At 40.7% G+C, this 28,000-nt stretch overlaps 9 protein-coding genes across 9 annotated transcripts; 7 read left to right on the top strand and 2 right to left on the bottom strand.

The window, feature by feature from the left end:
- Positions 1-4,311: 4,311 nt before the first annotated feature.
- Positions 4,312-4,701, top strand: ATC70_008681 (uncharacterized protein; the record flags this gene model as incomplete). Its single annotated transcript, XM_064827927.1, has 1 exon — positions 4,312-4,701. The coding sequence occupies one exon, from the start codon at positions 4,312-4,314 to the stop codon at positions 4,699-4,701; it is 390 nt and encodes a 129-aa protein (XP_064685129.1).
- Positions 4,702-4,920: 219 nt separating this feature from the next.
- Positions 4,921-6,006, bottom strand: PST1_3 (protoplasts-secreted; the record flags this gene model as incomplete). Its single annotated transcript, XM_064827926.1, has 2 exons — positions 4,921-5,632; positions 5,696-6,006. 2 exons carry the CDS (start codon positions 6,004-6,006, stop codon positions 4,921-4,923), a joined length of 1,023 nt encoding a protein of 340 aa, XP_064685128.1.
- Positions 6,007-7,984: 1,978 nt separating this feature from the next.
- ATC70_008679 (uncharacterized protein) lies at positions 7,985-8,789 on the top strand (the record flags this gene model as incomplete). Its single annotated transcript, XM_064827925.1, has 3 exons — positions 7,985-8,114; positions 8,193-8,334; positions 8,393-8,789. The coding sequence occupies 3 exons, from the start codon at positions 7,985-7,987 to the stop codon at positions 8,787-8,789; spliced, it is 669 nt and encodes a 222-aa protein (XP_064685127.1).
- Positions 8,790-9,004: 215 nt separating this feature from the next.
- ATC70_008678 (uncharacterized protein) lies at positions 9,005-10,219 on the top strand (the record flags this gene model as incomplete). The annotated part of the gene is made up of 4 exons (XM_064827924.1): positions 9,005-9,151; positions 9,217-9,615; positions 9,670-9,760; positions 9,816-10,219. 4 exons carry the CDS (start codon positions 9,005-9,007, stop codon positions 10,217-10,219), a joined length of 1,041 nt encoding a protein of 346 aa, XP_064685126.1.
- Positions 10,220-10,331: 112 nt separating this feature from the next.
- Positions 10,332-11,667, top strand: ATC70_008677 (uncharacterized protein; the record flags this gene model as incomplete). Its single annotated transcript, XM_064827923.1, has 7 exons — positions 10,332-10,414; positions 10,470-10,726; positions 10,780-10,889; positions 10,958-11,033; positions 11,095-11,175; positions 11,239-11,360; positions 11,422-11,667. The coding sequence occupies 7 exons, from the start codon at positions 10,332-10,334 to the stop codon at positions 11,665-11,667; spliced, it is 975 nt and encodes a 324-aa protein (XP_064685125.1).
- A 4,710-nt stretch (positions 11,668-16,377) lies between these two features.
- Positions 16,378-22,520, top strand: ATC70_008676 (uncharacterized protein; the record flags this gene model as incomplete). Its single annotated transcript, XM_064827922.1, has 9 exons — positions 16,378-16,388; positions 16,449-16,572; positions 16,625-16,958; positions 17,014-17,236; positions 17,306-17,370; positions 17,424-17,654; positions 17,704-20,938; positions 20,988-21,737; positions 21,791-22,520. The coding sequence occupies 9 exons, from the start codon at positions 16,378-16,380 to the stop codon at positions 22,518-22,520; spliced, it is 5,703 nt and encodes a 1,900-aa protein (XP_064685124.1).
- Positions 22,521-24,107: 1,587 nt separating this feature from the next.
- FPR1 (FK506 binding protein proline rotamase rapamycin-binding protein) lies at positions 24,108-24,809 on the bottom strand (the record flags this gene model as incomplete). Its single annotated transcript, XM_064827921.1, has 1 exon — positions 24,108-24,809. One exon carries the CDS (start codon positions 24,807-24,809, stop codon positions 24,108-24,110), a length of 702 nt encoding a protein of 233 aa, XP_064685123.1.
- A 368-nt stretch (positions 24,810-25,177) lies between these two features.
- ATC70_008674 (uncharacterized protein) lies at positions 25,178-25,573 on the top strand (the record flags this gene model as incomplete). Its single annotated transcript, XM_064827920.1, has 1 exon — positions 25,178-25,573. One exon carries the CDS (start codon positions 25,178-25,180, stop codon positions 25,571-25,573), a length of 396 nt encoding a protein of 131 aa, XP_064685122.1.
- A 263-nt stretch (positions 25,574-25,836) lies between these two features.
- Positions 25,837-27,726, top strand: ATC70_008673 (uncharacterized protein; the record flags this gene model as incomplete). The annotated part of the gene is made up of 1 exon (XM_064827919.1): positions 25,837-27,726. One exon carries the CDS (start codon positions 25,837-25,839, stop codon positions 27,724-27,726), a length of 1,890 nt encoding a protein of 629 aa, XP_064685121.1.
- Between the last annotated feature and the right edge of the window lie 274 nt (positions 27,727-28,000).

Here is a 28,000-nt window from a genome sequence, read left to right as displayed (position 1 = left end):
GAAGATCTCCTAGGTAACAATTCTGATTTCCTTTGCTTTGAATAGGATTACGTAACACGGGCCATATATTGGAAATGAAAGGAATGACATAGATATTGGCAGAAGCTTACGTCTGATTTATAATCAAAACATTGACGGGGTCTATAGTGTTTAGATCAGAAAGCACTCTCGCCTGTTTATTTTCAATATACTGTATAGGAAGGGTTTGTATGGAGATGATAATTCACAGGGCATGCTTATTCTAGCGGAGGTAATGATGGGCTAAAATTTTCCGATGGGTTTATGCAACATGATTCTATGATATTAATGCTCATCAGCAGCGCGCGTATGTCGTTTTTAAGATGTGGGTCGCAGCTATACTTGACTTTGGTTAGAATAACCTATTGGTTGGCCAGCATTGGTTTCAGTATGTAATTGAACACATAATAAAGGCAGAGCTGTTCCTGAATATGTTCATGTATAAACGCTGCTACCATCTTTCTGCTTATGGAACAATGGCATCTTAAAAAGATTAGCAAGCATGGTGTATTCTTTTGTATGCAACCAGCGCTATACTTATCCATCAGCATATATGTTTATATACAGGATAGGCTTATGTGGGTATATGCTGCACATCTCAAAATGACACCGTGTTCTGAATCAGCTCTGCACAATCCGATTGAAAGATCTCTGTGGATGGCTACCATTCTACCAATATCTGCTAAGCTTGACTTTCTGACCTTCCACTATTACCTGAAAGCCCTTTAAAAAACAACCTAAAGCCGTTGATTTGGCTCTTCTGTAACGCTCCCTGACCGTACCTATGGGAACAAGCTATAAACTGGCAGATAACGTACTAATAGTACCTCTCTCTAATCAAAAATATGCAGAATATACTGTAGCAAAATTTTGATGCATTTGAGTCGTGGCTGTTCGCGTTAGAAGCCGTTTTAGACAACCAGAATAGCACCAAACGACTGCGTACATCTATAACTAACTCGCGCTGCCGTTTGCCCTTGCGTATCTTATCAAAACATTGCTACTTTCATTTTGACCCTCCACTTGTACATGAGAACGTTTCATATTATCTGTGGATCTGATTCTTATGTGATGTTCTACATCCATGTATACGTAGCTACTGCGTATACGGGCAAGCAGCATACTGGCATTGCCCCTTTTTAGTCCTTAGTGCCCCTGATACCGCAAAATCTAAGTGAACTTAGGTCGCGTTTTCTCGCGTTTAAGGCCGTTTTAGATTGTCAGAATAGCACCAAACTATTGCTCTCGTCTAGCACTTACTTCCTGACACCTTTGCTCAACTTTTTGGGATCAAAAAAAACATGGACAAAATTCGACCAGAAAGCATGAGGGATACCTCATGGTTTTCATCGAAAATCAAACGATCGCGTTTTTTACCTTGATAACGAAGACTTTTGCTATGGTATATCTTGAATCAAAGTGTTTCTATCGATCTAACGTAACCCCTAAAATCATCTCTGTGGGACTTTGATATGTCAAATTTCAACATTTTGGCCAAAAACCTCTTTTCATATTTTCGTAAATTATTCAATAGGTTTATTCGAAACATCTATCTTACTTGGTACCATTGGATGCGCCTTGAAAAGCACTCCAGGAAAGCTTAAAGAAGCATGAGACGATAATCATATTTTTATAGTCGAATCTGGCAAAATAGACCGAGCAAGTCGCAATTCAATCAAAAATTAGCCATTTATTCATGTCGGATATTAAGATGATTTTGGTGGCTGCTGGCATTTCTGATGAAGGCAATTGGCGTTTTTGAAGCTAAAAAGAAAAGGATTGCGAATTAAACAATACTAAAGCCTGGCCGAACTAATTTTGTGTGTATTTTAAATATGAATAATGTAATTGTTGCAAGTTATCTATTTAGCTGCGAATAGCCAAACGCAGCAATATTGTGTAGTATACTGATTCCAATGCGAGCACACTTTTTCATGAGAGCTGCTTTTAAACAGAACCTGGGGGGCTAATGCATGTCATTTAAATGTGCCCTTATTCACATCACTTTATATATAGAAATTAAGAATACATCATGGCAATAGAGTGATATAGCAGTTTGGATTCAATGTGCAAGCCACTTTTTGGCACTCATGCACAGTTTGGTCCATTGATTGATACCAAACAATGCCTATTATTGGGACAATATGAAAGAAAATTCAAGTTTTATGCAGCATTTGTACATCGCAATCGTCAGTTTCTGATAATAGAATTGTCATATCATTCACTGCTGCTGATGTTCTTAATAAGATGGCGACATAAAACTGGTCATAAGTAAATACAGGATAGGTGTAAGATCTACAGCGACTTTTTTGAGATATTGTCATTGCAAAAGACATCTTTGTGAGGCAAAGTTTCCAAAAAAGCATTTGGGCTATTCAATTGACCTTTCAATTCCTTGATCCCCATTTAATCAGCATCGCAATTATCATTGTCATCAACAGAAAGGCATTTAGGTCAGCCAGCAGCAATGCCGCCGCCAAAATTAATTCAACCTCAGCTTATTTTTTTTTCTGCTCAAGATTGGACAGATCTCGCCTTTTTTCGACTTCTTTAATCTATTCTGTGATATCTGACTATATACACTGTAATGACCACCCTACGCTTCCTAATACATTCTTGGAGCACTTTTCAAGGCGCTTCCAATGGTTCTAACTGTAATAAGTGTTTTGGCTGGAATTACTGAGCAATTTAATAAAATTCGAAATGAGGTTTTTAGCGAAAATAGCTATATTTTGCATAAGAAAACCTCATAAAAGTGGTTTCAGAGGTTGCTTTGGATCGATAGCAACATTTTGATTTGATATGTACCATAGTGAAAGTCTTCATTTTGGAGGTGAAAAACGGGATCGTTTAAATTTCAATGAAAACCATGAGGGGTACCTCATGCTTTTTTTGGTTGATATTTGGCCATGTTTTTTTTGGGTCCTCAAAAAGTTGAGCAAAGGCGTCAGGAAGTTACTACTACTCAAGTACAATTGTTTGGCGTCATTCTGGTGACTCAGGAAAATCTATATGTCAAGATATGGAGGCTTGAAAGCTGTCAAATTTGGTTCTATACTGCTTTATAGAGTTTATTTACAATGGAAATGAAACCCCGAATTTGCTGTTTGTATATATTAGATAGAGCAGACGAGCTTGTAGTTATTTCAAGGTTAAAATGAATCATTTTCTCTCAGATGATCTAAGATGCCAAATGAGAATGGCAATGCAAAGCAAACTCACTGTAAAAAAACACGTTGATTATAACGGCTTCAAAAGAGGAAAGGGATCTGCACACCCGTGCTGATATAATACCTTATGAGAGCAATATTCCCGGATGATGGTATACCTATAAAAGACCAAAAGTGCAACAGGAATCTTACTGATGGATCAAACTATTCAAGCACACAGTTTCTTCTAGGATCAAACTTTATGGCAACCTCACAATGCTTGATTTTTTCCTTATACATAAACGCTGCTTGATCCTTCTCTTGCTAAATCGTACACGGATTTTTCAGAGAAATTTGAATGGCCAACTCTCTCATCGGACAGTGCTGGGCTTTTACGCCACGTATAGCATCTGTCATCGCGAATGCTGACTTTTTATCAAGTGGGTTTATACAGTAAGTTATTATGTAGCCACCAGAACACACATTAGATCAAATAACTTTGCCATAAAGAAACGCACTCACACATGACAATGAAATTGTGCCTGGATCACAGATACATGCGCAAGCCGGTATTTGAAAGCTAAACTCCATGCCTTGTCTGGAGATCATGACATCCAAGTGTATTATATATAGATGCCATCATCTGTTTTACTACAAAAACATCAACACCGGAGTACACTGAGAAATTGTGCATGAAAACGCTTATTTATTTCTTGAATCAACACATATACACACTAGTCATATCAATTGACAGTGGTAATTTCTCATTCAGTGGGAAATCACACGCGCCTGTTCAAATTCATGTGATACAGCTACTGGCATGATGGTTTGGTGGGGTATGGAGGTAACGAAGCTGCTAACAAATATGGAATTTGGTATATTACGCAACTCAAAAATTGATTAAAAAGGTCTAAAATGAAGCCTACAACAGTCAACTAGCGATTTTCTCTTACATGTGATTTGGAGGGGGGCATAATTCTGTCCTTCATTTTACTGCTTTCAACATGTGACGATACACTCCTTTTGTATCTATCAAGATGACAAAATTCATATCATTCGGCACACTATAAATATTCCTGCTTTTTGGTGTGCTTCTTTTTTTTTATTATTATTCAATTAATTACCTCCTCTATAAACTATAAACATGTCTGATATCGTTGTCCCTGGATTCAAGAGTTCCGAACTCATCGCTGATTTGAACAAGGCTTTCGAGTCTTTCTCCCCTGAAGAGAGAGCCAAGTTGATCAAGCAAGTTAACGGTGTCTTCCAATTCGTCATCAAGAACAGCGAAGGAAAAGAGGAGGTCTTTACTGTCGATGTCAAGAAGGAAGGAAAGGTTGTTCGCGGTAAGGGTAATACCAAGGCTGATGCTATCTTGACCTTGAAGGACGCTGATTTCGTCGATTTGGCTACTGGCAAGTTGAACGGTCAAAAGGCTTACATGAGCGGTAAACTCAAGATCAAGGGTCAAATCATGCTCGCTATGAAGCTCGACAACGTCTTCAAGGCTGTCAACCCCACCGCCAAGCTCTAAATTGTAACATATCTTATATACTTTCTCACCTACCCAAACCTTCTTTTTTGATTAAAAGAAATGAATAAACCTTTTATTTTTTTTTGTTATAAACCAAATGTTCAAAGTGTAAAACCATCGATATGTGGAATAGAAGACTTTATTGGCATCGCAACAAAAAAAAAAAGGTACGGAAATATGATACACTGGATAGTCTTGATATTAACTCTTTTTTTCTCTTCACGACAGGGCGATCCTTTGGGATGACCGGAAATGACTAGAGACGCTGTCATCCCGGATGTACTCCAACAGCGTCTTGCCACTTTGACCGGTCAATGCCTCCAAATCTCGTGTGATCTCAAATCGGCGACGTCCCTGCAACTGCTGCTGCTTTTGTAATCCCCAAATCTCCAGCAAGAAATCTGCATGATTCTGAGCTCCCATGCTCTCAACCAGGATATCTCTCAAGTGATAGACATCCATTGTATCCACTTGGATACTGCAGCCCAAGCCATGAAGGACATTGGAGCACACCTCTTTCAGTGTCAGAATTTGAGGACCAGTGAGCTTGTATTCCTTATCGCCATGTCGAGAGGTAGGCGAATGGGCAATGTAAGCAGCAGCTCTTGCTATATCGTCTAGGTTTGACGATTCAACGGAGCTTTCGAGGCACTTGTAGGGCAAGGGAAACGCATTGTGCTGCTGAATGTAGTGTTTGAACACTAGCAGGTGCTGATGAAGGATGCCCGGATAGCAAAGGATTGTGGTCATATTGCTGTTGAATACGGACTCGAGGTAAGTTTGCACTAGCATGAACTGGGATCTGTAAGTCGTTGGGGGCTGCTTTTCAGCTGTGAATGCTGTAGAGGGTGGCGTGAGACGATCGAGCTTAGAGAATGGTGTGAGGAAGATGATGTGTTGAATATCGGCTGCTTTTGCTGCATCAATTAGCCTATATGTCAGATACGTCGGATGAGTATATCAAACAGCATTGTATTCGTCATCCTGTACTCACAATTGCCCATATCGGAACAAATTGTCCTGTGCCATGCGTTTATTCAATGGGTCAATCACCAAAATAAGCTTCGCCGCATTTTTCAGTGCGTCCACAGCCTTGTCATAGTTTTCCAATACATTCAAATATAAAACATTGGCTCCCAGAGAACCCATTTCTTGTGATAGTTCAGACTCGGTGTCGATAACGCCAGCATAAACAGGTTGAGGATCTAGGCGTAGTAAGTTGGGTGTATCAAGCAGTTTCTTGACAATAGCATAACCTTTATCGCCATCTGCTCCAGAGACAAAGATGGGCCCTTTTTCAATCATAGTATTAGAAATGTTATATTCGTCAGCTATCAGAACAACGTTAGTATTTGACTTATTTATACTTTTCGTTCACCAATAAGTGATGGGTTTCAGTTCAATCAAATCTAGATCCACAACTGATCAATACCCCTCGATGTGTCAAATGAATTATACCTGACGTAGAGAGTCTTGTAGTAGACACAGCAAATACCATTGAGTGAATGTAAGCTATCGGATAATCTCTATCAAATCGTTTGATAATCAAAAGAGCTCTACTGCTTGCAAGAGCATAAAGCTTGATTCAATTACTATATTTTCAGTTTTAGGTACTTTCATTTCAAATTTTGAGTGCTTTATTGATGTCGATCAACTTTACCATAGGAGATGCTGATTCATAGTATTTTGAAGCTTATACAGTGATTTACGTGTCAAGTATCAGTAGAGCCATATCAATCTGAAAGGCTTTCATGCAATTTTATATGGCGGAAACCCTTGAGAAACAGACCAACTTTGGGCCTCTTTTGTACTGTATTACATGAGAGTCCCTAACTCTAAACCAAGTGTGACCCGAATACAAATATACCATTGTATGTTTTCGCTTTCTACAAAGTCCAGAAAAGCGCTTCTTCTTCCAATACCACCATTTCTTCAAAACTAAATGTCATTTTCAAATGCAACACCTTCAGAATCGCTCTATGTGACTCAAATTCGATTTTGTCATGCATTGGCAGTGGTGCGATCACTACCAGCCGAAACAAACGGTCCATTCCAGCCTTCATTAGCAGATAAAATGCATTTATATGGCCTCTACATACAGGCGATTGCAGGAGATTGCACGCTCAAGCGACCAGATTCAAGACAGACACTGTTACATGAAAAATGGTATGGATACACAGTTTTTCGATGAAAGTAAGGTATTTAACCTGAAATACAGGAGAGTGTGGAATAGAATGAGGGGCAAATGTCCTATTGAGGCTCAACTATTGTATATTCATGCACTTGTGAAGCTACTGGAAGAGGTATTCATCCATGATAAACCATCTAGACTTGGTGATTAATTTTGCCTGTGGCAGTTTCTGGAACACAATCCCAACTCTGATCTGGCAACCAGCTTGAATGAGTCATTAAATTATTTCGTTGAAGCTGGGGATGATGATTGTGAAGGCAAGTAAGCTATATCTCACACTTCAGCCGCTTGTTCTCATTGTTCATATTTCGTTCCACTGAATTAGCAGAAGCTTGGGATGCGAATGATCAATATCATACCCAACAGGAGCAATTTCCGTCATTACAATCGACCCCAACCACCATTGAATTCCCATCAACACCTCAGCCATCCTATTATACCCAAAACTATCACAAGGATGACTATGCGCACACTCTATACGAGGATCCCTTTGACCAGAAATCGAATATATCCATCTCAATGTTGCAATCAGAAGTTACTGCGCTATGTCGAGAAATAAGCTTGTTACAATCCATCAGCTCGAAATCGATATTCCAATGGCATTGGCTGTGGTTCTTCAAATCTGTTGCAAAGCATGCTGTTTTCAACTGCTTGTCATCCATTTTGCTGTTTTTCGTACTATGGCGACGCAAATCTCCAATTGCCTATGCTGTGATTAGCTACGTTGGTCCCTCATTTCAAGAGCGTGCTTCAGTATTTGATGGGCCGTATCATTGCTTGATGTTACTAGATGAAATAGAGCCAATGTAGATGAATCAAGTGTCAAAGAAAACCATGAATTATCCTTCTGACTAGTCAAAAGCATATACAAACAATGCTTCTTTTGGCTTGTGTCATGCTGATTGCAACTTACCGTGCCCGGACTCTTGTATCTACTGCTACATTTTGTGACCCTTTACGAATGAAACTTGCGTCACATTGCCGCCTCTTATACAAGAAAAAAAAAAGTATAAATAGCCTTCAAAAGTTCAATAACCTCCTTGTTCTTCTTTCTTTACAAGCAAGTTTATCAAATTCCCTTCTAAATACTAAATGGCCACGCTAGATCAGCAACTACAACTACAGCAGCATCATACACATCCGAAATCACATCTCAACCTCGTCAAAGACATGCATCCCATGAGCAGAAACATTGATTGCGAAGTGCTAGTTCTTCAGAAAGGTATATTTTTTAAAAAAAAAAGGCATTTTTGTTTATCATTCTAAGCTCTTTGCTAATGTATACGGTAATGTTTTGTAGATGGTGATACGACTATCACACGTGATGGGGATCAGATAAATAGGTATTTAGTAGCGGATAGGACTGCGTCAATTCTCCTGAATGTATGGGGTGAGGCAGGTGAATACATACAAGGTGGAGATATTCTGCGTATTACAGGAGCGTAAGTCAGCCATGTTCATTACTGCAATTATTCAGCAGACACTCATGTTATTTGATAGTGATGTTAGGCTTCGAAAAGGTCAACTCATCATGGGGACAACAAAGACATGTAAAATTAGACGAATCGGACAAGATACGATGCCATTTGTAGAGAAGCCCAATATGTCTGAGGTAGCCTTCAACAGTAATAGTAATAATAGTTGGTCTAGGATCAATGATCAACAGCAACAACAGCCATCTCAGCAGCAACCGTCTTATAAGCAATCAAACCGTATACCCACCAATAACATGCATAATAGACCACCGAGAGGATATCAGAATCATCCCTATAACAATGCGAATAGTAATAATGGCCATCGAGGTGGTGGAGGTGGAGGAAGAAGAGGACAGTACCATGATAGTCATCGAGGAAGAGGCGCAAGATTTCAACAAGGCATAGACAATCCAATTTTATAGACTTTGCTCTTGTTGAAATGTGAGATTCTCTTTCTGTGTTCGTACATGTACATATCTGGTTGCGACAAACAATGAATTGAGTGTATATATATATGCGTGTTTATGTGACTAGAGCAACACTATCTTATGGCTTCCTCCTTGATTCGACATATTTCTTTATTCTCTTTCTATTCCTCTTCCATCTTCCATTCTTATTTTTTTTTTTTACAACTGCTATGCAATTTGAACATGACTATGACTTTTATGAATGTTCAGAGAGTATTCATGATATCCTGAATCGTCAACATGACACACCTCAGTCTGCTGAAAACAGTTTATCGCTTCTACGAAATACACTGCTATCAAGCCCCTGTCCAGCAGAGGTAACTCGACTAGTTCTCTATCCCTTATACAATAAAATTGACCATCTTGATTTTGCTTCACACAGTTGAGAGGAAAGGTTTGGAAACTATTGCTCCGAATCAATCGCATCTCAGCATCAACTTATATCAACTTGATTGAAATGGGGCCCAGTTCTGTGGATGAAAAGATCAGACATGATACATTTCGCACCATGTCAACAGACTCTGATTTTGTAGAGCATGTGTCTGAAGACATGTTGATTCGCTTGCTGAATGCTTTTGTATGGACAAGTGATGACTCTAGCACGGATTTCTTTCAGAACCGTAACGCTGTATCGTATGTGCAAGGAATGAATGTACTGGCAGCTCCTTTCCTCATGACGATGCCCGAGATGGAGGCTTTCTTTTCGTTTTCGATGTTTATCTATGATTGGTGTCCACTCTATGTTTTGCCTACAATGAAAGGTGTTCATTGCGGTCTTCGAGTAAGTATTGAAAGGCATGTTATGTGTGTCTATGACATGCTCATTGCATGATAGTTACTCGACCTCTGTCTCAGCTCTCTTGATCCCATTCTATACGGCTATTTGCGAGGAAAGAATCTATCTGCCAGCACATATGCGTTTGCATGTAAGTGTGTACTATCAATTTTGAATACTAAATGCCATCTAAATCCATCGCATAGCTGTCATGACATTCTCTGCTTGTACTCCACCATTATCAGAATTGCTACAGCTGTGGGATTACATGTTTGCCTATGGAATTCATCTCAACATCCTGTTCATTATTGCTCAACTAGCATTGATCCGTGCTGATCTCTTGAATAGTCCTAGTCCCGCCAATCTGCTCCGTGTATTGCCGCCTCTCAACGCAAAAGAGATCATGAATCTGACAGTTTCCCTTTGTAGAAACCTGCCTCTTGATCTATACGACAAACTAGTTCGCCATGCCTACGACGAGTCAGTAGCAGATGATTTGGGCATTAAGCCTACTAGTGCTAATTGGTCAGAGCATCAAACTGACTCTGACGATCTCCCAGCGTATATGCGGGATGCCATGCACACTAGAAGCAAATTTAAGCGAGAATAGTGACTGAGAAATGCTGCCTTTTCAGGCACTCGTGCTACATTTTGACATGAATTACAGAATAAAATCCTTTTTCTCTTTCTTTCTCTTTTCATACAACCATACATAGACAATCATGGACCCGACGACAATAGATTCAGCGCAAATCAAAGCCAGTATACTGGCTGGCATCATGAAAGAGCTTGAGTGTGACATTTGGTAAGAGCTGTTGATATACGTAATCATGCGCTTCTTATTCACAAACGCACAAAAGTCTTTCCATCCTGAACGAAGCATCAACTACATTGTGTGGCCATACGTTCTGTAAAAACTGCATTATAAAAGAGATAGGGGAAAAAGGGAATTGTCCAACCTGCAGTAAAGAAGCAACTATAGAGCAATTGAACCCTGCTGAGCCATACCAAGGCATTGTGGAGAATTTCATGCAACTAAAACAGGAGTTTGAGCGCATCAATGGCATTGACTTGTCTACCGTCGAAATCATGGATTTATCAGGGAATCCCATCGCAGGTAAGCTAGTCGTCACTGTCATGTGGTCTAGCATATATAATGGCGTCAACTAGATCGAGACATGGAAGTGCTTCCTGAAGCATCAGACGCAAATCAAGACCCATCCCCATCAACAGAATTACCTACATACCGCATTTTGCAGATGACTGAAAATCCAATCGAGGTAAGTTTTATAGGGTTGATATTAGTAGACATATAGATCGCTAATCTTTCTTCCATGTCGCTCTATAGCACATTGATCTACCTGATGCACGCCTGGAGCACAGGGTTACTGCTGATGTGACACATGCTGTCTTTGACAGTGCTGGTAAAATGCTTGGTATAGTCAATTTTATATGCATCCATCTAAAATGAGGTATTTGTGCTAGTTGGAACGAATGGTCTGGTCAAAAATACCCAGAAATATCGTATGGCAATCGCATGTGGTTACCACATCGTTAACGCAGCTTGTAAGTGTGTTTTATAGCGGATAGATCTCAAGTACTAGAGATTTATATGACATGTATATACAGGGTTGAGAATTAGTATAGAAAAAGGCTCTATACAACCTGAGGAGAGATTCAAGGTGTGGGGGGATCTAACATATGGCAGAACAGGAGCGCCGAAAAAAGCATTAGATAGTAAACTGGACAAGGTATTGAAAGCAATCCATCTATTAACAGACACACGCATAAACTCACGTCGGCATTGTGTAGAAAGGGCACTTGCTAAGACATCTCAAGGTTGGCTTACTTGATGATGTGAAAGGCGAATATCGTAAATACTTGGTGGCTGCACGAGCACAAATTGGAGACTTTGATGACTTGATAGTATGCAAGCTTGATCAAGACATTGAGGCATTGAGAAGCAAGTACCCAGGCAAAAATTTGATCTCTCACAAATGGATCGAGGCTAGCATTTGTAGGTACGAACTCGACGATAAAAGCAAATACATCCTGTAAATCAGTCATTGCACATGAATCAATATGGGCACACACGCCACCTAGACCTCATGCTGGGTGGTGTGATTGCGGACCCAACCAACCATAGCAACAGTGTAATTTCATATCGTCAACTATTTCGCTTGGATGAACATAAATAAAGACCGTTTTTTTTTTTCGCAAATCCTTTTTCTTTCGCCTTTTCCTTTCAACCTCTCTCTCTCTCTCTCTCTCCATATATCAAATCAAAATGGTTCAACGGCCAGAGCAAGTAAACTATCTAACATCTCTTTTGCACTGGATCTCAAATAATCCTTGTCAGACAACCCAACAGCGTCAAGAGCAAAGCTCCCATGCGGCTTCAAAGAACGCTACTGAAAAAAATAATCATGCAAATCCAAGACAGCATTTAATGCTCTCACGTCAATTGAGGAGACAGCGACGAGGAGAAAAGCGATACGGACGAGACTTGCCAGACTGTGATCAAGAAGAGATGAATCAGCATTTTATTGAATCAGATGTACCATTGTCATGATGTCCACCAACTCTTTTTTTTTTTTTATCATTAAAACTCATGATGCGCATCTACCCTTATATTCGAATTCATTAAAATAATAATAAAAAGCAGCAAAAAGATGGTGGTTTATGCACTGCGGCATTTCCATATACAGTTTAGGGCCTTGTGTGCGTGTCTGTGTAGACGGCTATTGATACATTTGTCAGATGGGAATATTGTTGTGATTGATTTTTTTTTTTTACGCCAGATGATCATTTTGAGTCGTTTTCGTGCCTTTATGCTTTGGCGTTAAAATAGTTTGTATACAATGGGTCGAGAGAGAGAATAGGTATCCGTTACTGTGTGGTTACTCAACTATGGCGTGCTAGTTGCACCAGGGAAAGGAGCTAACAATGTTATTATATGCAATGTTCGTTAGCATGATAACACATCATTGAAAATCCCTTGTCAATCGCGATTTGGATCCATTCGAATGGAAATCATGATTGGAGTAGTTTCAGAATAATATAAGAGCTTCATCAGATCAGTGGCGCTCTAGTCAACCGGGTTAGTCTAGACAAGTTGTATGCTTATATCGCAAACGTCAAATATCGATACTAGAACAGTTCCAAAACTAAGAGGAGCAAAACAACTGTAAAGATTGTTGGCAATACAGATAAAAATCTTATTTCGGCTTGGTGTGGTGCCTTGGATCCAAGCTGATGTTCATAGCTGAGTAACATCATCATGTGTTCTATCACTTAGACTTTCTATCTTCGATCTTTTCATGACTAGAAGTCGAAGCTCATACTCAAAGAACGGGATTGGGAACAGTGTGACACTTGTATCTTGTGTTAAGCTTCGCCTTTAAGCTCACGATTTGGAAGGATCAAATCTCATAGATTGGCTAGCAAAGTTAGATTAAAGTAACCAGTATAAGCTGCATAGTATTCATGAGAAAAGCATTTGAACAGCCAAATCATATTAAATCTTCGACTTTTTTGTTTGTTTTTTTTTTCATTTGAGATTGGACAGATTTTGAACAAAATCGACCTGTTTGCTCTATTTTGTAAGATTCGACTATATAAATTTTGATGATCATCCATTACTGTCTTATGCATTCTAGGAGTAATTTTCAAGGCGCTTCCAATGGTGCCATTCAAAAGAAGTGTTTTGACTTGGCATAATGAGCAATTTATGAAAATATGAAATGCCGTTTTTAGCGAAAATGTCGAGATTTCATATACCAAGGTCTTACAAAAGTGATTTCAGGGGTTGCCCTGAAGTGATACGAACATTTTGATTTATTATATACCATGTTGAAAATATTCATTTTTGAAGTCAAAAATGAGATTGTTTGATTTTTGATGAAAACCATGAGGGGTGCCTCATGGTTTTTTTTTTTTTTTTTTTTGAGGATTTTGGCCGATTTTTTGTTGGTCCCCAAAAAGTTGAGCAAAGGTGTCAGTAGGCATTTCCTAGAGGAAAGCAAATGTCTGGTGCTATTTTGGTAATCTGAAACAGCTTCTAGCGCCAGAAAACGCGACCAAAGTTCACTCAGGTTTTGCGGTGTCTTCCACACTTTGGTGTACTAAGAGGTAATGTTATTATGTTGTCTGCCTGTAAATGAGTCGCCCCCCCCCCTCGATACAGCCATGGAACATCTTGGAGAAGACAGATTTACAGTTGCAGGTTAATAATAGAGCGCTTTACTATGATAGCAAGAAGTTAAAAGCGACATTCCAATGCATACTTGTACGATTGACGACTGATTTGAGGCTATCAAAGCCTTGTAATGTCAATGGTCGGCGTGCCATTCGTTTGTCTCTTTGAGCCACATTCTCCCCTACAAAGGTATGTGTATCACAGACAGCCATCCTGAGAGGAATCATTGATTTGTCATATGCAAGCACCCATTCAATTTTCCAATTGAGATGGATCAAATCAGATACTGTAAGATAGTTTAAGCTATAAAAAGCAATTTACATTTATCTTCAATAAATCTTGATGATACAAAGATAATAATGATTGGTTTCTTTGAGCTACATTGCAATATGATACCAATGAAACGGAGCATGTTTCCATTGCATTCAGTGGTGGAGCAGTAATTGAATCAAATAGACTTTTTATTTAAATTGCGGCCTTATCAAGTGCCGTATCAGCCGAAAAGTTTAAAATCTTGAACAGATCAAACACCATTTTTTATTTTCAGAAGAATTTGCAAAGAGCTCATGTCGATAGCACATAATAGTGAGCACGTACTCTATCCATGATGTCTATGAAAGAGGTTGAATGAAATGACATTTGCAAGAAATTGCTAATCAAGCCTATTTTCCTGTTGAGACAAAATACAGTTATCCACATGGCAATAAAAAAAATCCGATTAGTCAATTAGTCATGAATGGCACCACTTCTTTTGATTGTTTTCATATGTAACAAAATGTCACCATGGAGAGTGTTTGCAACATCGGGCCTGCGGCTGTTGTTGAGTTAAATGTGTGTGTACATTTGAATTCTATTTCTGGTGCTATCCGCATTATGTGTGATACATTTGTAACATTTCCATACGAATAGAGACATCCCACAAAGCTGAGCAAATCAGTTTCGCAGTAAATTTACTAAAGAATAATAAAAAAAAAGGGGGGGCTGACTGTTGTTGTCATAGTATCAAGGGGATAAAGCTTGCAAACCGCCACTTTCGGAACATATCTCGGCTTATCTTAGTTTTGTGAGTCAAGTGAAAGGGAAAACGTTGTTAACTCACGGAATTTGATTGCCAAGTAGCCGTAGCAAAGGGTTTATCCGCAGCATACCCATTTCATTGCACAAGCTGTGTGTGCTGTTCATTATCGTCTTGAGTGTGTGTAATGCTAAAATTAGAAGGCCAAGATGTTGACTATAAATATACCCGTGTTTATATTCATTTTGCGTTCTTTCTTTCTTCTATCAATTCTCTACATCAGTTCATATTATACACAATGAATTTCAATACAATTGTATCAAGCATTTACTATAGCAACTCATCCAAGAAGATGGCCATCATCAACGACTACAGCTTCTGCCCTGGTTGCGGCATCGATTTGTCTCAATTCAATCACGACTCTTCATGTCCCTATTCCTGATCCAAGAAAACTGACAAGAAACGGTGCTATCACTTTTATGTAAATTCCATCAAAGCACACCACACTACACACATAACATATAGACAAAAGAAAAAAAAGATTACATCCCAACTGTACATACACACTATTCAGACTATACATAGAACATCCTTCGTTCGCACAAAATACCCCATAGATAGATTTATACTTATTTATTCATACAAATAAAATACTTTGTAGCCTTTTTTTTTTTACATTGCAGGCACATATACTTTGATTGTTAGTGATCGATGGAATGTAATCGTTATGATTAGCCTTTCCAAAAGATGCGATATAAATCTGATGTGATAAATCAAGGAATCAATTCCTCATCATGTAAACGCGCCATGTTGAATTTACGCGTCATTGAGTCTTACCAGAGCAGCAGGCACTGACAACAAATGGATCTAATATCAGCAATAACGGATAGGCATGTATTGTTGTCTATAGAATGCGCTCTACTGTTTCCTATTTCAAGTTGTGTTGAGTCTCTTGCTCTTGCCTGGTAGCTCCAAAATTTGACCATCAAATGATGTCCACATCCCAGGATCGATGTAATTGACTAATGCAATCGTGTAGACTACTTGGTTCAATCGCTTTTGTATTCGAATTGCAAAGTTGCCAATCTTTTCATTCAAAGCATTTATCATTATACTACATTTGCAAGAAGAACACAGGAGATGCACTCTAGAAGGGAGGTCCAAGTAGCCGCAGCGGAAGACGATCACATTCACTCAATGCCATCCCAAACATTTAGAGAGCATGACATCCATCAGCATGCCCAAGTCGTTCAATAACGCGTCGTCGTTCTATTCACCATGCTACTGAGAGCCTAATCAGCTAGACTGAGGCCTTAAATTGACTGCGCAAATAGCTGTTCAGCGGCACACTGTAAAGGCAGGTCAACCAAACGACATTTGCCAATATGGTGTTACAATCAAGTGACGTCGCTTGATAACTTTTTGGCTTTTGTTTGGTAAATCTTTTGAATATATAAAGGTCTGACCATCCATATTCCTGCATTCTACACTTTTTTCCCTCTCTTTTTTCCATAAATACATATATTAAAAAAACAGCAATCGATTCTTGAACACTATGGCTACAAGGTAGAGTGTCATTTCATATAGCATGTCAGCGCATCACACACTAACTTGTGGACTATGTAGACTCGACCGGTTGGTATTACTATTAGACACTGGCTCAACCACTGCAGTCAGACGAACAGCTGCTCAACAATTAGGCGAAATCCAAAAGCAGCATCCTGGAGAACTGTATAATTTATTATCAAGAGTAAGAAGAGTCTGTTATACCAAGAAAAGATGGCTCACATCTTGTTATGTAGGTCGTCGTTCACCTTCGAAGCAAAGCATGGGATACACGCTGGGCTGCAGGTCAAGCACTTGAAGCCATTGCTGCCAATGTGCCAGCTTGGGATCCAAGCTTAACAGACGCTGCTACTGATGATACGATGGATATTGATCAAGAGCAAGATGTACACAAACTACGCTTCAGCCAATTTGATCTTGCCTCAGTACTTCAGCACGGAAAACTTTTATTAGGCTCTGCAGGGAAAGAATACGATATAGATTTTTCAGACATGACACCACAAGAACGCTTAGAATTACAAAGACGCAACCTCAAGGAACGCTTGGGTCTTGCAAGCCAGTTTATGGATGGTATGTGTGCGATTTGCCATATCAAAATGCGTTGCTGACCTGTACTCTTTTACAGTGGACTTGGTCGATGATGCTGATTTAGACAACAACAAGACAAATCAAGCTACCAAAGCTGTGACGAAAAGTCCTTCACCTTCGCCATCTACCTCCACAGTAGCAGTAAATGCACCCACACCCGCAGTAGCAGAAATCAATATGGCTGGATTATCCGCTCGTGAGAGAAATATGCTGAAACGTAAAATGAAATTAGAGTCGAAAATGAAGGGAAAGAAAGAAAAGTAAGCCCATTTGTACACATGCAACATATACACATGACAACAGCGTTTAAACATGGCATGTTTTAATAGAGTTCGCGTGATGGATTTGAAAGGCAAAGCAGAGCCAAAAGCTGTCAAAGTGGAATCCAAAGAAGGTAACACTGCAAAAACGCCATGTGCCAAGTTTAAATTGACCATCAGAATGTAGAGTTTGAATTCACAGCACAACCCCAATCCGATAAGTTTGTTGTAGAAGTCAAGAAGCCAGCACCCTCTGTAGACGACACGGTGGATGAAGTTCAGCGTGATTGGCCATTCAAGATGGTATGCGAACACTTGTGCTTGGATTTGTTTGATCCTGCTTGGGAGATTCGACATGGTGCTGGTATCGGTTTACGAAGCATTCTGAAAGCGCATGGCGAAGGTGCAGGCAAAAGATGTAAGTGAGGCGTTGTGACCTATGGACCATAGTCTTAATAGTATTCTAGTGGGCGACAAATCGAGAAACGAGGAGCTACACAACGCATGGCTGGAGGATGTTGCTATTCGATTACTGTGTGTGTTTGCTTTGGATCGATTTGCTGACTTTGTCTCTGACCAAGTTGTATGTCCAGTGAGAGAGACCTGTTCGCAGACATTGGGTGTCGTTCTGCAGTACATGACAGCCAGCTCAGTCGAGAAGGTACACGAAAACCTGCTCAAGCTCATCAACCAAGACGATCCGTCATTTGGTGGCCGATCCATTTGGGAAGTCAGACATGCTGGATTACTTGGATTAAAATACACAGTGGCTGTCAGAAAGGATTTGGTCGACATGCTCGTTGATGGCACTACAGGTGCCGTTATTCTCGGCCTGCGAGACCACGACGACGATGTGCGCGCTGTCAGTGCTGCCACCTTACTGCCCATCACTGCAGAGTTTGTACGTATGAGCTCCAAAGGCCGTATTCGAGATGTGATTACAACGTTGTGGGATTGTCTTATCGACCTGAAAGATGACTTGACCGCTTCCACTGGCGCTGTGATGGATCTCATTGCCAAGATGTTTGAACAACCTGGTGTCATGGAGATTGTACGTGAAGGCTGTAGCCTATCAGAACTCGTGCCTCGACTGCATCCCTTCTTTCGACACACGATCACTGGTGTACGTATGGCTGTTCTGAACACGCTGCTGACATTCATCGAATGCGGTACATCCGCTGAATGGGTCGACGAACGCGTGTATCGCTTGGTATTTCAAAATTTGATTGTAGAAGAAAAAGTAGACATCATTGAAAAAACATTGGCTGTGTGGAAGGGACTGACCATCAGCGGCAAAGTGGACACACAACTCGTTTTGCAAGGCACACAAAACTGGCTTGGTAGTTGGTTCGAGATTACAATGACGCCTATTGGGCAGCCCTTGGACACTGCATCCTACTTTTACAAACCACCTGGAGCCTTTGGCAACGGCGGTACATTAGCAACAACCACATCAGCACCAGTCGTTGATAAAACCAGCAAGAAGATGGCCAAGAAGGCAAAGACAAATCAAACAAGCAGCGACATCAGCAAAGAGGCAGCAGCTACTACTGCAGACAGCAGAGACGATGGCCACAATCTGGACGCTGGCATGATCGCTCAAGACTTCTCCTTGATTACCACCAACCAAGTCATGCGATGTCGTATTGCTTGCACAACAGCGTTGGGTATGGCAATGAGCACATGGCCTGATGATTCGATGGAGATGTCTTATCAGGAAGTGATCCTGACACTGTTGACCTCGCAATGGGCACTGAAGCGCCAATTGGGTGCGATGGCGGTGGAGGAATGGGCCAAGGCAGTACTCAAGACACGCTACAACGCTGACTGTATCAGCCATGCACCTGAAGATGCCATTTTGGCAAACACACACAACTTTCCCAAGACATTGTCCAACGCCATGATTGCTAATCTCGATAATGCGGCCAAGCACACAACTGGATTTTACTTTGAGCTCGTACACGTGTTAAAGCGTATTAGAGGCGAATGCCAAAACCTGGTAAATGCCTTCCATGCAGAAGCTCAAGTCCCTATTGAACATATTCCCACATTGCCTACTTTGGTCCCTGGAGAAGCGTTACCCGAGCAAGGCCCCTTGTTCACGATTGAAACAGCTACCTCCGTCGTAGGCGATACCTTTGAACAGCTGATGGGCAAGATACCCAAGATCAAGGGCAGAGCAGCCATCATTACAGCATTGGACGAACGTCAGCGTCGAGTCGTGGGCTCCATTGGCTACTTTGAAGAGCTCAAGCAAAAGATCGAAATCAACGTCTATGCCAGTACAGCTGGAGCAGTGATTGAATTGGGCGTGTTGCCAGCCAAACTGAATCCTGTGATTCGTAGTGTGATGAACAGCATCAAATTCGAGGAAAACCTGGAACTGCAAGAACGTTCTGCTGCGACTCTGACGGATCTGATTGCTCTTTGTGAACGTTCTCAATCGCGCGTCAACCCCAACGACAAAATCGTCAAGAACCTGTGTACCTTTTTGTGTTCTGATACGACAGTGACACCTGTGCTGGAGGACAATCAGACCAAATCAGGCATCTTGTCCATTCAAAAGGAAGAAACAGGCGGCAAAGCAACTTCTGCAGCAACAACAGCAAATACCAAGGAAGTCTTGACGCAGGAACAAAAGGACGCTCAGCTGATGAAGCGTGGTGCTGAAATCTCGTTGCGCAAACTCTGTGATACCTTTGGAGACCGCGTGTTTGAAATCGTGCCCAAACTAATGCAGTGTATCACCCAAAAGGTCATGGAGGCATTCCCTGAAAACGCAGATGTTACCAGCACAGTGGAGAAGGCAGATCAGGCCATTAGCGAGCAATTCCAATTGGGACAAGAAGTGATTGACGGATTGACTATATTGACCATGGTCGTGCCTTATCTGTCTGAAGGCCTCTGGCCACAGATCTGCGAATTCATCCCCTACGTCTGTCGTACTCTGCAATCGTGTTATGCCGTCATTCGTTCAGTCAGTGCTCGTTGTCTTGCTGCTATCGCTAATGTTATTACCACCAAAACCATGCAGGTCATTGTGGACCATGTCTTGCCTCAATTAGGAAACACACTGAACTCCTATTATCGTCAAGGTGCTGCTGAACTCGTCTACCATCTCGTGCAATTACTGGATACAAAGATCTTGCCGTACACCATCTTTTTGATCGTGCCTATCCTGGGCCGCATGAGTGATGCGGATGAAGCGGTGCGTCTCATTTGCACCAATTGCTTTGCTCTTTTGATCAAGCTTGTTCCCCTAGAAGCTGGTATCCCAGATCCTCCAGGCATGTCTGCAGAGATGTTGGCACATCGTGATGAAGAGCGTCGCTTTTTGTCTCAATTGCTGGACAGCTCGAAGGTCGAGAGTTACGAAATCCCTGTCAAGATCCATGCTGAATTGCGTAAATACCAACAGGAAGGCGTCAATTGGTTGGCATTCCTCAATAAGTTCCATCTGCATGGTATTCTCTGTGATGATATGGGTTTGGGTAAGACGCTGCAGTCTATTTGTATTCTTGCTGGTGACCACTTTCATCGAGCCCAAAAGTTTACAGAGACAAAGTCTCCTGAATGGGCAGCAAGTCCCTCGTTGGTCATTTGTCCTCCTACGCTGACAGGCCATTGGTTCCATGAAATCAAGCACTATTGCGACAATTTGAAGCCGTTGCTGTATACAGGTGGACCAGCAGAAAGAAAGAGGTAGGTCTTTGCATCCATGACACTATATGAATGACTAACATGGCAGTAGACTTCGCGCTTCCATTTTGAAAAACGACGTAATCATCATGTCTTACGATATCATCAGAAACGACATTGAAGAGCTATCATCCATCACTTGGAATTACTGCATCTTGGATGAGGGTCATATCATCAAAAATGGTAGAACAAAGATTACAAGGGCTATTAAAACTGTAAAGTCAAACCACCGTTTGATTCTTTCTGGTACACCCATTCAAAACAACGTGCTGGAACTATGGTCCTTGTTTGACTTTTTGATGCCTGGATTCCTTGGTTCAGAAAAGCTGTTCAACGAGCGATTTGGTAAGCCCATCTTGGCCAGCAGAGACAGCAAGAGTTCGTCCAAGGAACAGGAAGCGGGTGCACTTGCACTAGAGGCTTTGCACAAGCAAGTGCTGCCATTCCTGCTGCGTAGATTAAAGGAGGATGTGCTGCATGACCTGCCACCCAAGATCATCCAAGATTACTACTGCGAATTGAGCGATCTACAAAAGTCATTGTACGATGAATTTGCCAAATCTCAAGCGAGATCATCTGTGGAAGAGGACCTTGGCGCAGGCGTCGTGACAAAACCAGGAGAGAGACCTAAAGGAGCCACACACATCTTCCAGGCACTCCAGTACCTTCGCAGATTATGTAACCATCCTTTGCTCGTCGTCAGCGATAAATATCCCAACTACAAAAAGGTCGAGACATTCCTGAGCAAGACCAATACAAATATACACAGCATATCCAACGCACCAAAACTACAGGCCTTAAAGTAAGTAACAGATCGTTACAATTAGAGCATTTTACTCACCTTGTCTATGATAGGCAATTACTAGGCGAGTGTGGTATTGGCGTTACCACTACCGAGTCAGACTCTGATCCTGCTGCCATGGCGATAGGTGCTGTGAGTCAGCATCGTGCCTTGATATTTTGTCAATTAAAGCCCATGCTCGATATCATTGAAAACGATTTATTCAAGACACTGATGCCTACCGTCAGTTATCTACGAATGGACGGGTCAGTGGATGCCAGCAAACGCCATGAAATGGTACAAAAGTTCAACGCAGATCCTTCCATTGATGTCTTGCTGCTTACCACACACGTGGGCGGTCTTGGTCTCAACTTGACAGGTGCTGATACTGTCATTTTTGTGGAGCATGATTGGAACCCCATGAAAGATTTGCAGGCCATGGATCGCGCACATCGTATCGGTCAAAAGAAGGTGGTGAATGTGTATCGTTTGATTACCCGAGGCACGTTGGAAGAAAAGATCATGGGCCTTCAAAAGTTCAAATTGAATATCGCCAATTCTATTGTCAACCAACAAAACTCGGGTCTGCAAAGTATGGATACAGATCAAATCCTAGACTTGTTTAATGTGGGCAATGATGATGCGTTGTCCTCTTCCAACAAAAAGAAGGCCAAAAACAACGATGTGGCTGCAGAAGGTCTGGGTCCAGCGAAAGCAGTTTTGGAGAACCTGGAAACCTTGTGGGACGAAAAGGATTACGAAGAAGAATACAACATTGATAGCTTTATTAGCAGCTTGAATTAATCATGCACACACACACACACACACAAAAGAAAAATTACATATAAAACTTGTGAATAACTCTAATCTAAATTGCATTTTTCTGTTTCTCTCTTTCTCATGTATCAAACAATAAAATGACCATCAAATATGTATATACATTGTCCAACGTTTCTAATCCGTTTAAACGATTGATGGGTAGACATGTCTGTGCTGTGCAACCACATGGACAAGCTATGATAATTGAAGCTTAAGTACTTGATTTCTATAGTCCCTAGACACGTTTTCAACCCTACTAATATGGGAACTGAGCTGCCATGCATTTGTCACGCATGGCTCATATATGATTAGAGATTTTATATTAAATTACTATCAATCAACAACCAAGTTTCTTTCCAATATTTTATCTATTATTATTTATATTATTCAAAGGTACGCGGCAACGCGAGACATCTGAAAATAGGGTGGCATCCACCAAAGCGAAGCGTAGATCAGGAAACTAGTCGAAATGCTTATCGTAACGTGATAAATTTATGGTCTCTCGACATTTTTAAAGCCTCAAAAAGGAAAGAAATTGTTCTAACAAGTACTTTGATAGACTGGCGCTATTAAATATAGAATGCAAAGAAAATAGCATGGCTAACGATAGTACTATGTAATTTGCAACTTATTTTCCATACTACGCTTCAAAAGCATCTATTATTGCCTTCATGGTTAGAGGGGGGGGGGGGGCATAGAATTTACCAAACAGCCCCACCAGCCGCTGCCAAATCAATTAAACACTGTGACTAAAAAAGATCTGAATATTGCTGAATATTTCTGAATCCATTTTTCGGAAAACTGCCACTTTACGAAAAATTTGTCGAAATTTTTCTGAATGGCATTCTTAGAAATTCGGAAAAGTGCTCACTTAATTCAGAAAAATTCAGAGAAATTCATTCTGGAAAATTCAGAAAAATTCATGTAGTTTAGGGTGGTTTGCAAAATATTCATAAAAAAATAAATCAGAAATATAATAGCATTTAGTGCTATTATAATAGAAACCATTGTTTATTTCTTGACATATAATAATTGCGCTACTACTACAGAGAAACATGATGATATTACATTACGGGCAGTAACAACAAAGCGTAGCCTAATCAGAATAAGCATAGAGATCAGAATTCCTTACGACTTGCGCACTCTCTTATTGTTGGGTCCCTAATACACAAAGATAAGTAGCTCCATCTATGATATCAATGCCTTACGATTACCTTTATGTTTCTACAATTTAAGAGATAGAGAGAATATCAGCATAAAATGGCTAACTCCAGGTGATGATGAGAAACTTACTGTCTTTGCAAATCTTGCGTTTCTGGTGATGAATATCTTCTGTGCTTTTCATATTCCTTTGCCTTTGATTTGTTTGATGCAGATACATTTTTTGATACTGGAGATGGCTGCATTGGCTATAATAATGATAGTGCACATTATAAAATGGAAAAGAAATGTGAGTTACTGCGCTATATCTATGAAAACTTAATTACTTGTTCTACTAGAGGCATATGTTGCGTGCTGATTCTTCTATAATATTACGATTAGTATCAAAGAGTACTTTTCTCTATGCAGCATTTACTTTTGTGATCCAGTATTTCGAGAAACATGAAAATTGATCTTGTCTACAATCGAATTTTCGTCATCGTCGACAGAATCTTCTTCGGATTGCGCTTGGGATCCCTCAGAAAATACCAGATCATCTTCATCGAATTGGGTTTGGTAAGTTGCGGTGTCATTGCTTGGCCTGGCATTGTATTTGTAATCGATTATGCCAGACAATGATTTGGAGACAGCAAACTGCGGCAACCAATCTTTGAAGAACCCAGAGATGTCAACGCCCTTTTTGGCTACATCGTCTATGACGGTCTTGATTAACAAGGCTTGAAACCTGTTGTCCAGCTTGCTAAAAGTGATATTTGGGAACTGTCTATCAGCTTTCTTTGCCTGGTTGTATGCTGCATCTTTGACAAGCTCCCAGACCTTCTTGCCATCAAGGTTTTCCCCACCTAATCGATGCTCCTCAAGGACGTTGATGCATAGCTCAACAGAAAGCTCCTCCAGATGTTTGCTATCTGCTTTGCTTGGACGGCATATCACTCCATCTAGTCTCGCAACATTGGCCGTGCTCGAAGAGGTAGATTGTTGAACAATATGCTGCAGCATATCTTTTACTTCGGTCTGGTTGTCATTACATTCCTTGACCTGTTTGCTAAGATTAGACAACTCCTGTTCAATGTTCTCCAATCTTTGTAAGAATAGTTGTTGTGCTTGATCCATTTTTGAATAAGTGATTAGTGTAAAGTGTAAAATAGAGCAGTGCTTTGAGATGGTTGTATCAATTGCGATAAATGCGTAACAATCTATGAAAGACAGAGAAAAACTGGTCTAGTAATGTTTCCAATAATTAATAGCACCCGCTATCACAGACATTGATGTTTCAATCATGCAGATTGAAACGCATGCAATGTGAACTATTAGATTTCACTATAGATATTCACATGGCTATTCAATACCAATCAAAGTGTATTCTATGTTCAATATTGCATGCGTTTCAATCTGTATGATTGAAACGCATGCAATATAAGGAGCATAAAAGACAATCCAGACAGATTTGTGTTTAACCTTTATTTCTAATATTATTTACGATGCCATTTTTTTGTGCCCAGTGTTGCCGAAGAATTCGCAATAGACATGAAAAACAGCATAAACTTTGGCACTCTTCAAATGACACAACAACTGTAGACTTGCACAACCTGGAGACTAATCAGTATCAAAGAAAGAAAGCAAGAACTGAACATGATACTCAGGCTGGATCTTACACTGAAAGAAATAGTCAGCAAGAAAACAGCGATGGTGAACCTGGTAGCGATGGCGGATATGACTTTGGAGACTCTGATGGACTCGGCGCTAACTATAGTGACAATCAGATGTCTGACAGTTGCGAGGCATTACCACCACTGGATGCTAAAAATACTGAGATCCACAAGATCTTCAGGGAAGAAAACTTGACAAACTCAAGCATCCGAAGACTTGTTCAATGACACAACCAAACGTATCCTTGTAAGTAACCATAACAAAGTTGGTTGTTTCAAAGCGCTAACATCTACTATGATAAGTTGCAACGCCTATAGTCTCAACATTCAAGGCCAGCTCTGCTAGGAAAAGGGCAACTTCTTTTGCACCTTATACAGTCGATGTGTGCATCAGGTATTGCTATGCCTTTCAACCAGAGGATGGGGACGAATGTCCAGTGTGCTTTGAAAAGAGATTCGATATTGATGGTAGCCCCAGAAGAACCATCAAGATGCTGCCAATCGGTCCACAACTTGCCACGTTGTTCGAAAATCCAAACTTTATCAGAGTGCTTGATGACGAGAATTCATCCATCAGAGCAAGGTTCAAGGGCGATATAATGCAAAATTTAGTGAACAACAAGCATCTATTCAACAATAGATACGACATTGGCCTGTCCCTGTACGTAGATGGATTCCAATCACACAAAAAAGGCGGTGCAAAGTTGAACTTGGTCATGCTACAAATCTTGAACCTTCCTTCTGCCTATAGATACAAAATGGAGTTCCTGATTGATTTCGCCATTATCCCAAACACCAAGAGATTAGACAGTTACCTTCAATACCTTGTCAGCGAATTGGAAAAATTGGCTCGTGATGGACTACAAGTGCAGAGAAACAACTCAACAAATATCTCGCTCAAAGTCCACCTCATGGGATCCTTTGGTGATATCCCCAGCGTCAGCGAACTCAATTTCCTCGCATCCCATACGTCGCTTCAAGGCTGCCGTTTTTGTACGATCATTGGCATCAGCAAAAATGGTGTTATTTCTTTTCAACTAGCAGCTAATGATGAAGATCGACCACTACGATTGCTAACAATTGAAGAATACAAATCCAGTGCACCAGAACTTGGTATCGAGAGGCCTTCTTTGTTTCGAAACCTGCCATCATTCATTGATCCAACGTTTGTGGGCTTGGATGAATTTCATTTGTTTGGACAAAACATGGGACCAAGAATCAAGAAAATGTTTACGGACAAGGAATCGATTCTTCGCTTGAAGCCGCGACAAATAGAGAAGATTAGCATTTGCTTGAACCAACTTGCAAGCACATCACCTTTGATCTTCGAAGGCAATTTCATGGATGTCTTCAGCAAGGGAGGGACAGCTCGAGGAGTAGATTGGTTGGTGTTCCTGAAGTACTTTGTGCCCACAGTTCTTATCGACCACGTTGATTTATGCCATTTGGATCCTACTGTCTCTGAAGCTGCCAAGGAAGCCCTACGTACAATATCTCTGATTTGCTCAGTATGCTTGCAGCAGGATATATCTGAGAGCGAGATACAAAAATTGGAGGAACTAATAACCAAGTGGCACCAATTTCTTCGTCTTCACATCTCAGCAAAATTCTTTCCAACCAGCGAACATTATTTGGAGCATATCACGATGGTGATTCGAAAGATAGGCCCCATGCCTCAGTACAGTTGCCGTGTTTTGGAGAGAAGGATCCAAATGATCAAGAAGAGGATCCATGGCTGTAGTCAAGTTGCAAAACAAGCGGAAAATATCATGCTGGATATTGCATGTAACAGCTATGAAAAAAGAAGGACAATTGCATTTGACAATTCGACGGATACTGCCATCACCTTCTCGAAATCATTGAATATGGGCGACATCAAGCTGTCACCGTCTATTGCTTCTATGTTGTGCAAACATTACAACACTGCTCGTGTCAATCCGCAGATCAAGTGCGCTACCTCACTACGACTTGGCAACAACATCACGATCGACTCTACTTTCGATCCACCAAGTAGAAAGAAGAAGCTGTCAGACCATGCCCTGGTCAATTGTGCTCGCCGCAGTTCGCTACCATTGCTGGTAAAGGTGTTGCTCATCTTTGAGCACAACTTCTCTGGTGCATCACATGCTCTAGCCGTTTGCCAAGTCTATCAGAACGTAACGGTATCAACGTCCGGCATCCCTGAATGTTTCCTTGACAATGCCAACTCGGATACTTCCAATGGTGCATGGGATCTGGATATAATAGCTGTCGATGATATTTTGTCTTCAGTTGCAGTTCTGAAGTCTGCCATATCTGGGAAGCTCTTCTTTGTTTGGCCTGATATGAAAAGAATTGGTTTGAAAGTATACAATGATGATTCTATATTTGACTTTGCATAAAATAAATATACGCCAACATCATGGTCACCTTTCTCTCAAACTGATGTTTGTACATCCTTCCAAATTACTAGCCATCCCACTGTTCTATATCTTAATGCTCATTCTTTTGCCCGGTCGCATGCAAAGCTGAAAATTCATTCCTAATAATAATAACTAGTTAATATTGTTTCCTTTCTATTGTTGCTCTGTAATAATATATCTTCTTTCTTTCTTCTTCCTATCCTATTATGACATTCAGAGACCTCTAAATAAAAAATGGAGCACGACTCCCTTA

This window comes from Mucor velutinosus (genome assembly GCF_035048745.1).
Source record: "Mucor velutinosus strain NIH1002 chromosome Unknown tig00001563, whole genome shotgun sequence".
Classification (NCBI taxonomy): Eukaryota; Fungi; Mucoromycota; class Mucoromycetes; order Mucorales; family Mucoraceae; genus Mucor; species Mucor velutinosus.
Note: the sequence above shows the minus strand (reverse complement) of the source record. Positions and strands in the feature narration are given on the sequence as shown.